This window comes from Astyanax mexicanus, chromosome 1 (assembly GCF_023375975.1).
Source record: "Astyanax mexicanus isolate ESR-SI-001 chromosome 1, AstMex3_surface, whole genome shotgun sequence".
Taxonomy (NCBI): domain Eukaryota; kingdom Metazoa; phylum Chordata; class Actinopteri; order Characiformes; family Acestrorhamphidae; genus Astyanax; species Astyanax mexicanus.
Genome location: NC_064408.1, coordinates 90,605,358 through 90,618,777, shown reverse-complemented (window position 1 = coordinate 90,618,777; position 13,420 = coordinate 90,605,358). Strand labels below are relative to the sequence as shown.

The 13,420-nt window shown below is 37.1% G+C and overlaps 1 protein-coding gene across 1 annotated transcript in view; it reads left to right on the top strand.

Moving 5' to 3' along the window:
- The first annotated feature begins 2,434 nt into the window (after nt 1–2,434).
- Nucleotides 2,435–13,420, top strand: part of jph1a (junctophilin 1a) — a 36,285-nt gene continuing 25,299 nt past the window's right edge. The window contains exons 1-2 of the mRNA XM_007260093.4: nt 2,435–3,046; nt 4,321–5,074. Coding sequence (XP_007260155.2) covers nt 2,668–3,046; nt 4,321–5,074 — 1,133 coding nt within the window. The 5' untranslated portion in view covers nt 2,435–2,667. The remainder of the gene's footprint in view (nt 3,047–4,320; nt 5,075–13,420) is intronic.

Sequence of the window (13,420 nt, the reverse complement as noted above, 5' to 3'; positions counted from 1 at the left end):
TTCAGACTGCACCCAGAGCACAACACACACACTCAATCTAGCACAAATACCAAAATACTGATTTTACCTCCACTTTATTACATTACATTCATTATAGTTCATATAGTAGATAACAGTTACACGTGTTTTACATTAAATCTGTACTTATAAGGCTTTGAACTGCAGGAGTTTGTACATAGTGTAATGTTTTAATCCGCCAGTAGATGTCCCTGTCTCCCACTCTCAGCGAAGCAGAGCTTATGTGTTTTATAACACGAGGATCAGGAACTGACCTTTACAGAGCTTACAAGAAATGCATTATGGTCAGGCCTTCTATCATGAACCTTTATTTATCCTTTACTACTCTGACATGGATCAGGGCAGGATAGAGAGTGAATACACATCATGGTTTGATCTTGGTAGTGAAGCGCTGACCTTGAGCCTGCTTTATATCTAATTGTAATACAGACACACACAGAGCAATAAAACCCTGTTATTGATCCTACCCCAAAATTAGTGCCATCAAAGATTGTATGCTGCAGTATGAAGGAAGTACAATGCAAAAAAAAAAATATATATATATATATATATTAATACAATTTTAAGATGTGTTCTGGTAATGGTTTTTTCTACTTTGGGTATCTTTCTCTCTTTTATTGCATCATATTTCAACTAGTTATTAAATTGATTTGAAGAGAAATATCAGGTTTACCCTGTGCACATTAAATATATTGGTTTTGTTGAACAGTTTTTCTTATTTGTTTTATTTCTGTCTTTTAACTTTAAATGTTTATTAATTTAGCATATGATCTTATTCAGAGTGACTATATTTTTATTTACAGTATATTTATATATACTCACCAAGTACCTCAGCACATTTTTACTTAAACTGGGCAGGATTGTGGCATGGATTTCACAAGATACTGAAAACATACCTTTAATAATCTGGTCCATTTTGACATGATTCCACAGATTTTCCAGTAACAGTTGAAATCAACCTCATCACCAATATGTTTAATTGGGTTTAGATTTAATAACACTAAACTCACTACCAACATCATAAATCATCTTTCTGACATGGTTCATCATCATGCTCGAATTAGTCATTAGGGTAAATTGTGCGCATAGTTTTTCTAGAAGGAAAATCTCTACCCTACCATGTATAAAGAAAAATTAAGATTAATCAGATGCTTGTCCAGTCTTGAACTGTCCAGGTTTGCAGACTCTTGACTTACAGAAGTGGTTGGACGTGTTGTGTACTCTGAAATACTTTTCTGCTGAATACAGTTATACTAAGTAGTTATCAGAGTTAATGTAGCCTTTTTCTCAACTTGAACCGGACTGATAATTTTCTGTTAATTTCTCTCATCAGTAAGGCGTTTCCTATGTATCTGCTGAGTGAGAGATCACTGTCAGGATTGCCTAGTTACTTAACAAACTAGCAAACTAATCCATTACAGTAATAAAGTAAGTAATTATGTCACAGGTACATTTTTAAAATAGAGTAATTACTATCACAGATTACATTACTGTCTAAACAGCAACACTACTCGAAATGCTGATGCTAATGCACGTCATGGCTTTCTTTTTAATGCATCACAAAGAGATAGTTGTGTGTTTCTGTCACATCTTAATACTAATAGTATTAATCATACTAACAAGTAAGCTAAATATTTAAAATTCAAAAAGGCAGGTGTGAGGAAGGCGACCTACAAACATGGCTCAGTTACACCAGTTCTTTCAGGAGGAATTGGCCTGAATTCCTGCCATCTACTGAGAAGCTTTTGGAAGGATATTTAAATGTTTGACCCAAGTCAAACAGTTTAAAGGCAATGGTACCAAATACTAATTAAATGTTTGTAAACGTTTAACTTTGCAGAAAGTAATACAAATGCCTTAAAAATGATCTTTCTCTCAACTTTATGGCATTTGGCAAATATGAATAATTTTGGTCATCCTTAATTGACCTAAAACATTCAATGGAATTCAATGTAAAATTTGTTTATTTTAGGTAATTTTGGAGAGTTTTTATTGGTCCATTCATGAAGAAATTCTGAAACAGTGCAAGGGACAGATTGTGTGTTCAAATTATGTAACTAACTTAAAAATGCTATAAAAAAGCAGATACTTGTTTTTAACTGAACAGTGAAGATCTGTGTCTTTTTATATAGTGTATGTAAACTTCTGGTTTCAACTGTATTTGAATAACTTTTAAATAGGTGATCTGCAGTAAATCTATAGACTGATGATTTGGATATCGCAACAGATTAACTGATGAGATATTAACTATGATAACTAATGATAAATGCATTAACTCATGTATATTATTATTATTATTATTATTATTATTAAACCTCGCCTGCTGCTGGTTGGTGGAGCAGTCTGGTTGTGGGTGGTGCTGCTGAGGGGGGCGTGGTCTGCGCGGGTGCGCTGTGCCGCTGCTGTGCTGCTCAGTGTGAGCTCCTGAGTGTGTGGTGTGCGTAGGGAGTGTGTGTGGTTGTGGGAGGAGTTGGTCGTGGCTCCTGTGGGTAACTGCTGCCCTCACCCAGCCTGCTGCTGCTGCTTCTTCTGCCCATTCATGCTCCCGCTGAACACCTGCAGCCCCGGGTCCGCGCGCTTCCAGGCTCCACGTGTGTGTGGAGGGTGTGTGTGTGTGTGTGTTGAGCGTCTCTGTGTGTGAGTCTCTGGATGACGGGTGGACGCTTCGACTTCGACGATGGAGGCACGTACTGTGGAGGCTGGGAGGACGGGAAAGCCCACGGGCACGGGATCTGCACCGGCCCGCAGGGGCAGGGCGAGTACGCTGGAGCCTGGAGCCACGGCTTCGAGATAGTGGGGGTCTACACCTGGCCCAGCGGAAACACCTACCAGGGCTACTGGTCCCAGGGGAAGCGCCACGGGCTCGGAGTGGAGACCAAAGGCAGGTGGATGTACAGGGGCGAGTGGAGCCACGGCTTTAAGGGCAGATACGGAGTCCGGCAGGGCAGCAACACACCTGCCAGGTACGACGGCACCTGGAGCAACGGACTGCAGGACGGGTACGGGGTGGAGACCTACGCTGATGGAGGTGAGTAACACACCTGACACCTGCCTGCGCACCTGTTACAGGTGAGCGATGTACACCTGAAGCTGTTAAACTCAACAACCCTAATAATAACAGTAATAACAACGTTATTAATTATTATTATTCTTATTATTGGGGTTATTGTTATTGTTTTGTTAAACTTTTATTTGTTGACTTTTTGAATATCGTGAAAGATATTAAACAATGAAATATTGTGCAATACCACCCTCCCCTAATTATCACATTAGGGCACTACTTTTGTTTTTACTGTTTTTAGCAACAACAAAAAAAACTCACACTGTTCACACTGTATATTCTTCAAATACTTTTTTTTATTCAGTGTTTTGTCATATTGGCAGAGTAACGTTATCGCGAAAGTATCATGAAATTTTGTGATATTATTTTAGGGCCATATCGACCACACTTAGTCACTAGATCAGTTTACAGTTACTGTAGTCTATAGATCTAGTAACTGTACTGTACATTACACACTTAAAATGGCACTTACTCTACACACTTGCTTATAGTACTGTATTTGTTAAATGTGGTTGTAGTCTAGTACTGTAGTAGAAATATGAGGGTACTGTTTATAACCCTGGATATATGCACTGCATTTTTTAAAACTTGGTAATCTAGTACTGTAGCCAGAAGGTTTGGATACACAACTTTAGTCTATAGATCTGATTATGGTATTGTAGTCTATAGATCTGGAAATTGTACTGTCCATTATTGTACTGTCCAAATATATTTGACTGTACAATAGTACTGTACTTAGTACTCTACACACCTGGTTTTAGTACTGTGTTTTTACATGTAGCTGTACTCTAGTACTATAGACAGTACTCTACTATAGTAGTATAGTACTGTATTTTGTACATGTATGATCATTTTACTTAGATCATATTTTCCCCTGTTCTGATGGTTCCCCTGTTCTGTTGTTGATGTAAACAATACCTGAAGCAGCTGGTCTGTATAAGCTGACCTGTACTGCCACATGATTGGCTGATTAAATAATAGCATGATTTCATATGTGTACCGGTGTGATAAAGTTCTTAGTGAACATATGTACCTAAACCAATGAAGGTCACAATATTTGTAGTTTGGTAAGTGTAGTTGTATTTACTGCTCATGAGTGTGGCCATTTTTCCCACAAGTGAGCTTGATTTGTACATAGCAAATGATGAAGAAATACACATTACATACAACGGCCTGATCACTCACCATATTTCATAGTTCTAAAATGTTTTAATAATTTTTTGGTATTAACTGCTCCTCAGGCACGTACCAGGGCCAGTGGATGGGTGGGATGCGGCACGGTTACGGGGTCAGGCAAAGTGTTCCATATGGAATGGCCATGGTGATCCGCTCTCCTCTCCGTACATCACTGGCATCTTTGCGAAGTGTCCAGAGCAATGGGGTCGTAATGCCGGACACCACAGGCGAGCAGCCCGTCAGCACCCGTGGAGGCTTTGTGCTCAACTTCCACAGTGAGGCAGAGGCTCAGGCAGGTGGGAAGAAGAAACCAGGCCTCTTCCGGCGGGGCTCGCTGTTTGGAAGCCTGCGGCAGCTTCGCAAATCCGAATCAAAAAGCTCCATCTCCAGCAAAAGGAGCTCAGCCATGAGCCGCATCAGCTCCAGTGACGGCAACTCCAGCATCAGCTATGGTGAGGGAGAGGCTCAAGAAGAGTTCCTGCCGATGGAGGACAACGTGGATGCCACCACCACTGAGACGTACATGGGCGAGTGGAAGAACGACAAACGCAATGGTTTCGGCATCAGCGAGAGATCCAACGGCATGAAATACGAGGGCGAGTGGCTGAACAACAAGCGGAACGGATATGGATGCACCATTTTTCCAGATGGAACCAGAGAAGAAGGGAAGTACAAAAACAACGTGCTGGTGCGAGGGATACGGAAGCAGATAATTCCGCTCAAAAACCCCAAAACCAAAGAGAAAGTGGAGAGGGCCGTAGAGGGAGCCAGGAGGGGCGCCGCCATCGCCAGGATGAAAGTAGAAATAGCAACTTCCAGGTAAGTGACCTATAGACCTTCTGGTACAGGTCAGTTTTGTTGATAAAGTTGGATTTGATGAAAAGGTACACTTTTAAGAATGACCAGCTCTACAGAGTGATACCACAGGACCTGTAGGACCAGTGCTGGGCTCCTACAAACCCTGTAATAGGTAAACATATCCCTAATCCCATATCCCTAATAATATTACAGTTATGTCCATATATACTAAATAAACACATTTACATCAAACATACATCTGTGTGTGATATGAAGTTGATAAGCACTGATATATTTAACAAACTCTAGAAAGTATTCAGGTAATACTGGACTACTGCATTAAACAATCTGCATTTCATTAATTTTACTGCATTTTAGAAATAATTATGTATTTTCCACAGGTATGAACAAGAACACTATTCCATATCAGCATTCAGCATCAGCGTATAGTTTTTTTATAAGAACATCATAAACAAAATAATAAAAGACACATTTAGAAGTAAAAATGTCTCAATCTGCAACTGCAGGTTCAAAATGCTGAAACTAATCTATTTGTATTTCATAATGTGCAAATTAGATAATAGATGTTATATGCCCTGATCAAATACCATGTGTTGTTGAGGCTGCAAGAAAGTCATATCCTCTAAAAAACACAATTCTGTTAATTTTAATAAAAACATCCTGAATTTACATTTACTAAAAAAATAATACAATGATTAATTTATATTGTATGTTTTATTTTTAGAAATTTGCATATAAGTTTAAGCATACAAGCATTAAGCTTTTAATTCTGTTTTTTTAGGTTTTCACTTATTTACACTTACTGTAATATGAAATGTGCTAACCATATAATAATGATTATGATTATTGGTTATGTACATTATCTATATATGAATATATTTTGTAATTATATATTTATAATTAATAGTATCTATATTATAGCTCATACGCACTGATGTCATCTTGTGTGGAATATAGGCTAAAGGTCTTGGTGCTAGAGCTGTAGTATCTGGACTGGAAGTGACCTTTTAATCAAAGCAGTGTAGTGGAACTACTGAAGAAAGAATGCCTGTGACGTAGCTCTCTCTCACACACACACAAACACACACAGATGTGTTTAAGGCTACGTCCAGCATTAGTGAGGTATGGGTATTTATAGTGGTGAACAGACTGATATTTATTACAGTTATGCTGTGTGTTATCACCTGTGTGTTCCCGAAGTAATGCCAAATAAATCTCTGCTATCTTTGGGTCAACAGATTCCACTAAAGCTTGTTTGAAGACATAAGTATGATTATATAAAATGAATAGTTATACCATTCTCACTTTATAAATACAATTGAGAATTGAGAATTATTTTAATAAAAGCTTTTTATATTGTTTGAGTTTTAGGGAAAACTGCTTTTCACATTCTAAATCACTTTTTAAATCTGCCAATATCTGAAATACAGCTGTTTCTACACACTTCCAGCCATCAGAAAAAACAGAGTACTGGCTCTGCAGTCTTTTAAGAGAGCTCTACATAAATGGAAATGTAGGAGTCCCTCATCCTCATTAAACCAGTGACAAGTTAATGACAAAGCTAACAAATCACTTAATCAAGAAGGTTCAAATGTAAAACAGACTCACAGCTGGAGTTCGGGTGCTAATCATAGCAATCGTACTCAGAATAATAATGTATTTTCATTGTTGTCATGAAATCTCCAAGAGCCTTTTCCCCAGACCAGAAGGAAAACACTGAAAATTACAAAAGAAAAAAACAGACATCTTGTAAACTCTGCAGCTTCCAACATTCCTGATATTCTCTGGCTCTTTTAGAGGCTTCCGGAGGACGTTAGCAGCTGTGTGTAGGATGGTGCATACAAGGCCTTTTAACAAATCTAATCACCACAATTATAAAGTTACAGAATATGTACAGTTACAGTTTACTTATGTTTTATTAGTAAAATTAAGAAATATTAGTATAAATGCAGAAGTTACCCAGATTAGATTACACCACTCCTTTCTTTTTATATCTCTATTTTTATGTTTCAAAAAATAAAACAGCCCATTTTTCCCTCTTTTTTACTATCTAATTCCAAAAGTTTCACCTGTGCACATATTGGCACGTTTTCACCAGGAAGCAGATTTGAAAACGTTATTCTGTTATAATGTTACAGAGTGGGGTTAGACTTAGGAATGACCTGATTGAAAGCCTTGGCTGGAGCAGACTGGCAGGACTCTGAATTGTTGAATTGTTGCAAAGTCTTAGTCGGCAAGTCTGTTCACTTTGTGACCATTTGCAGTGCTGCCGAGCAGCTATTTCCAGTGACACAAGACCAGTCTCTTGTGAAGTAAAAGTTAAATTATTGTAAAAATAATGAAAAAATGAAAAATCCTAAATCCTAAAATGAAATCTGACTAAAACCTCTTAAACAGTTCCTGGCACTCAATAAAAAAAATCGGCATAGTTTAGCTACTGCATTTGTACTGCAAGGGTGGTTCCAGTGCTTGTGACATAATAGAATCTTTTTTTTCTAAAAGGTAGGAAGGACAGGAGTCACATTCTTATTTCATCGAATGACTGGTCTCCTTATTTATACTGTGTCTGGTTGTAGTCAAACAGCACTTTTACTGCACTTTTAGGAATCTTGTGCTTACTGGAAAAAATAGGTATCGAGTGGGAAATCTGCTCTGCGTCTGTGGAATTGGAATGGACCGACAAAGACCTATTTTTTTATAAATAATTTTTATATATTTTTTTTATCCCATTTTCTCCCCGATTTACAAGGCCAATTACCCAACCCACTCGTTAGGACTCACTAGTGATGCCCCAACAGTGCTGCTGATGGACCACTCGGAGGCATATTTTATAATTAAAATAAAGTATTATTTTTAAATTATTTATATTTTTATTATTTATAGCTATTTATCCTATTTTCAAAGTCATAAACGTAAAAAAATATTCAGATGATCCGCTTTGGCGAACCCTAAAGGGAGCAGCCTTAAGACAAAGTAGAATATAATAATAATAACTTCTATTTTATTATTATAATTTTACATGCCTTTTTTTGTCTACTCTATTCCCACTCTCCTGCCCGTCTGCAGATCATTAGTCTGTAGGGTGAGAGTGATGAGCATTGATCCAATGGAGGAGAAATTTGCTGAGGTGTATTTTTTAGCTCTGAGTGATTGACTTAAGTCAATGTGAGACGTGTGTGTGTTTGTGTGTGTGTGTTGAGAAGCCAACTGATAGCAGTTATTCATCCTGGAGTTTACTCAGCACACACCCTCCATACACTGGAACCTGCAGTTGTGTAAATGATTCAGTTACACTTTATAAGAAGGAATGACACTTGTAACAGTATGTGCAAACACAGTGTACATATATATATGTGTGTGCGTGTGTGTGTATATGTGTGTGCGTGTGTTAAGGTTGTGACCTGAGATTAACCACACACACATACATACACACACACACACACACACACACACACACAAGTTGGCATTTCTCTCTCTTGGGAGTGGCTCCATGTCTGTGGTTACGCCTACAGCAAGCAAGAAACACACACACACACACACACATGCAGTGATCATTACTGGGGTTGTGAAATTAAAGTAAAGTAATTTTACTATGGCTTAAATGTGTCCATCAATGTGTGAGATCTGATGCTAACGCTTCACACAGTATGTGCTTGCCAGGATTAATTTCAGTGTCAGCAGTAGGCAGTTACTGGATTACTGATGCTAATTGTGCCTCACTGACAACAATTGTGCCTCACTGACAACTTTACACATCTTGTTTAAAGCTATGCAATGCATTTAAAAGTTCCTATCAATGCAAAATGAAAATGAAACTAGTGCAAGCCGTTAGAACCAATAAAATCAATTAGGACCAGTGTAATCTATGACCAATTGACTCATTTGGATCAGAGCCGCCCATTAGAACCAGTGAAATTAATTAGAATAAATGCCACCAAACGAGTAAGGGCTAGTGCTGCCTATTATGACCAGACATTAGGATATCGCTCATTATGTGTATAACTGTTAGGACAAGTATTGATGAACAGATGTTTAGTGGATGCTCAATATATTTTCTTTGAATTCAAATTGAGCTAGATTTATATGTATATTACAGTTTTTGCTCTGTTAATTGGGTTACATTATGGTACAGTATAGATACTTTCAGTATAGTACAGTTTCTGCTCTGTTAATTATAGTAGAGTACAGATAATTTCAGTATAGAACAGATTTACTACAAAACAGCTTCTCTGCTCTTTTAATTAAGTAAGATTGTAAGATAGTTTGTCCAACGTTTCACTGAGGTACAGATTCTTGTGTTGTTTCTTACCCAAAAAAATGAATAGCCATGTGTACATTGTTTCTTTATGCAAACAATACATAATATTACAGCACAGTTGTGGTCTAGTTGCTTAATATTCAGTCTTTTCAATATTTCATATGCTTAGTATTTGGCGTCTTCATAAATAATTATAGTATTCCCCTGATAGTTTTGAAGTGAAATGGCCAGTGGCTTTGGCAGTGGTCAGCAGGATCTGCTGCTGAGGTTGTTAGTGTAAAAGGTTAATGGGTGTGTTTAAGGGCATGCTAGGAAAGGAAAAGTGAGGGGTATAATGTCAGTGTAACAGTATCACGGGTTCACACCAGGTCAAGCAATGTTGACCACTAGATGTTAGCCAGTTTCTGTGTAGAATTCACTTTATCGGGCGTTCCACTCTGTAAAGGCAGTATTATACAGATTTTTATCAGATTTGTATTAGTATAGAGGAGACAGTAGAAGAAGTATAAGGGATAGGGGCTATGCTTTTATGACAGTGTGAGGTCACTAAAAACACTTACCGAAGCATTTATTTAGCCAGTGGTGAGGTTAGTGATTATCAATGAAACTCAACAGCCCTGCACTCACTGCACGGCTGCTCGCCCACCACACTTTGATGTTCATCATTCACAAAAAAAGGCGTAAGTGGCTCCTTCTCTTCTGTCGTCCTATCTTTCCCCCACACACACTCTTTTTCTTTCTGTCTCTCTCTCTCTATCTCTCCCTCAATCTTCTTTTCTCTTTCCATCTTTTTTATTTGTTTATCTCTTTTTTCTCTCTCATTGATTGCTCTACATTTTCTCCATTTTTAGGACTGTCAAAATAATTACTCATTGTTTTTTTCTGTCTTTAATATTGCTTATTGTATTTACCGTAATTACTTATGGTAAAATAATTAAATTAAAATTTGTTTTGCAAAGCTTGTTGCCAGTTAAAATATAATCACCATTATTATGAGAACAAGAGAGGCTCTTACCTTTTTACTTAATTAAATCCAGGTGGTAACAGTCCAAGTACTAGGTGTGTAATAATCGGCAAGGTACCAATGGACACCAGGGGAACGGCTAAGCAACTGAAGGCCTTTCCCACATTGGCTAATGTTAATGAGTCCATCAGGAGAACACTCAACAACAGTAGTGTGCATGGCAGGGTTGCAAGAAGAAAGCAACTGCTCTAATAAAAAAATAACATTGCTGCTTATCAGCAGTTTGCTAAAGATCAAGTGGACAAGCCAGGAGGCTATTGGAAGAATGTTTTGTGAACTGATGAGACCAAAATTTAACTTTCTGATTTAAATGTAAAGTGTTATGTTTGGAGAAAGAAAACACCACATTTCAGCATAAGAACCGTATCCAATCATGGTGGTGGTAGTATCATGGTTTGGGTCTGTTTTGCTGCATCTGGGCCAGGGTGGCTGGTCGTCATTGATGGAACAATGAATTCTGAAATATATCAGAGAATTCTAAAGAAAATGATCAGGACATGATTTGAATCTGAAGATGCAGCAAGCCAGCGACTCTAGTAACACACAAGTCGTTCCTCCAAAGAATGTTTCAAGAAAAATATATATTTAAAATATATATATTTTAATGGCCAAATCAAAGTCCTGACCTTAATCCAATTAAAATGTTGTGGAAGGACCTCAAGCGAGCAGTATAGCAGAAATTCACCAACATAACAGATTTAAAGCTGTTTTTTAGCCACTCAAACTTGGATAATTGACGAAGTATATCATTTTTGTCTCATTTATCTCAACTGGGTTTTCTTTATGTACTTTTAGTAAAAATCTGATGTATGTGTGTGTGTATGGGGGGGGGGGGTTATTTGTTTTATTTAATATATACTATATATACTATATTATTGTCATTATATTAGATGCATAAAATATCTTAACATTAATAATATTGTTAATGACATTTTCCAGTATATTATATTGTGAGAGCTCTACATCTCTCTCTCTCTCTCTCTTTCTTTTGCTCTCTCTCTTTCTTTTGCTCTCTCTCTTTCCCTCTCTCTCTCTCTCTCTCTCTCTCTCTCTCTCTCTCTCTGTTAAGTGCAGTGGTGTGTCAGCACACTCCTCTGTGACTAAATAAGGGCAGGCGGGGGTCAGTTTATCAGCACTGGACAGAAATACACGCTGCAATGGCAGTTGAAACAGCACTTCATCACAGACAGGCTATCAACTGGCCTGTGTGCTGAAAGAGTGTAAGCAACAGAAAACAGATTTTTAGCGGCATGTATATAATTTGTCTGCTTTTTTCCACCTGTTTCCACCTGAAAAATATAATTTTACATTACATTACATAACATTTAGTGGACGCTTTTATCCATAATAATAATTGTCTATTTATTATTATTATTAGTAGTAGTAGTAGTAAAAGTATATTGTGACAAATTATTTTATGTTCTTAGTGTATGATGATACAGACATTTCTTAATAGAACACTGACCACAATTATGCACCACATAGACACATCTGTACAAGAACTGCTTAAACCCCTTAAACATGCAGCATGACTGAAAGAAGCACATCTTATTGTTTGTAAACAAAGAACATGTCTGTTCTTTAAAATATTTTTTTGATATTTAAAATATTTTATCAAGTGTGTGATGTATTTGTAATAAAAAAAAATACACAATGTCATATAATAGCATGTATGTATATACATCTAATGGAAGAAAACAATATTATAATATTAATAATAATATTATTAATATTCTGCTACTGGTACTGGCTCTCACTAAATGCTCCAAAGTCACTGTTATTCAGATATGCGTATTTAAATGAATTATACATTGTAAACATAGGTTATAGGTTATATAAGATATTTTGTGATGACACACAAAAAAACTGTTTTAAACATGTCAACTTTACAGGAAAAGGAATAATTTTTCTTAACTTGGCCATTCATCATGAAGTTTTAACTCAAAGTACAGAAGGGCCATCTTTAAAAATAGAAAAAAAATAAGGATATAAGGTTTTTGCGTGGCATGACTGTATTTGGGGCAACTTGTTCATGTTAAATACATATTATTTACAAATATTTGCCTTCTCTATAAGCTAATTTCTTATTTCTTTACTGGCAAATATTTTGTGTATGTGTGTGTGTGTTAATGTACAGTGGCCTTGCGGACTGTATGACAGTGATACTTTGCTGAGTGTGCAGTACTGTACAAAAATATTACACAGCACACTTCAGAGCCATTAAAATATCATCTGCCCTGAACCTCTATGAATAGCGCGGTGAGCTTATGGCTGCGAAGAGCATCGGTAGCACAAACGGGCCAAGGAGTGCAGGCGTGTCTAGTGAGTAATGCATATAGAAGCTAGCGGGATTTTCACCAGCTGCTTTCATCATTATTGGTAGATAAACATGGCAGGTGGAAGATGTTCTGAGTGGGATTTTTGACCTTCTTGGATTTACAATAATAAATATCTCATACAATGGGTGAGACAACATAGCTTATGAACCAAAATAAGAATAATGGTGCAGCATAAAAAACACAAGAAAAGAAACACCGTGCTGTGTTATCTACAAGAGAATGCAGAACTTGTGTTACTCAACAATATTTATTTTTAGTTTCAGTGGTTTTGAAACTAACACAAACTGTAATGTGTCTACTTAAAACCAAATGACATTGAATGGTGCTTGCCCTGGTTTGAGGCATCTATTACCAGTGGCTTAAATAAGCAAATGTAAATATACAGTATGTACCTGTTAATAACCAAACATTTTAAATTGTATTTTTCTTTTATTAAACCTTTTAAAACTGAATAAGTTGGTGGTCAGATGAAATGTACGCAATCAGTTTAAGTAAAAATCTGTAAAATAATTCATTTTAAATGTCTCACTGGGGTCTCTAGTATGAATCCTAGATAAACACACAGAGGTGGGTATTCCAGGTCCAAAAAGTAAAATCCACCCCAGGGCTTTCTTGGCTGAGCCATAGCAGAGCTGCCCAGGCAGTTGAAAAAAAAAACCTGGGATGGATTTTTACTTTTAACTAGTGTAAACAGATACCTATTTAAATTGTACTTCGCTGGTGAT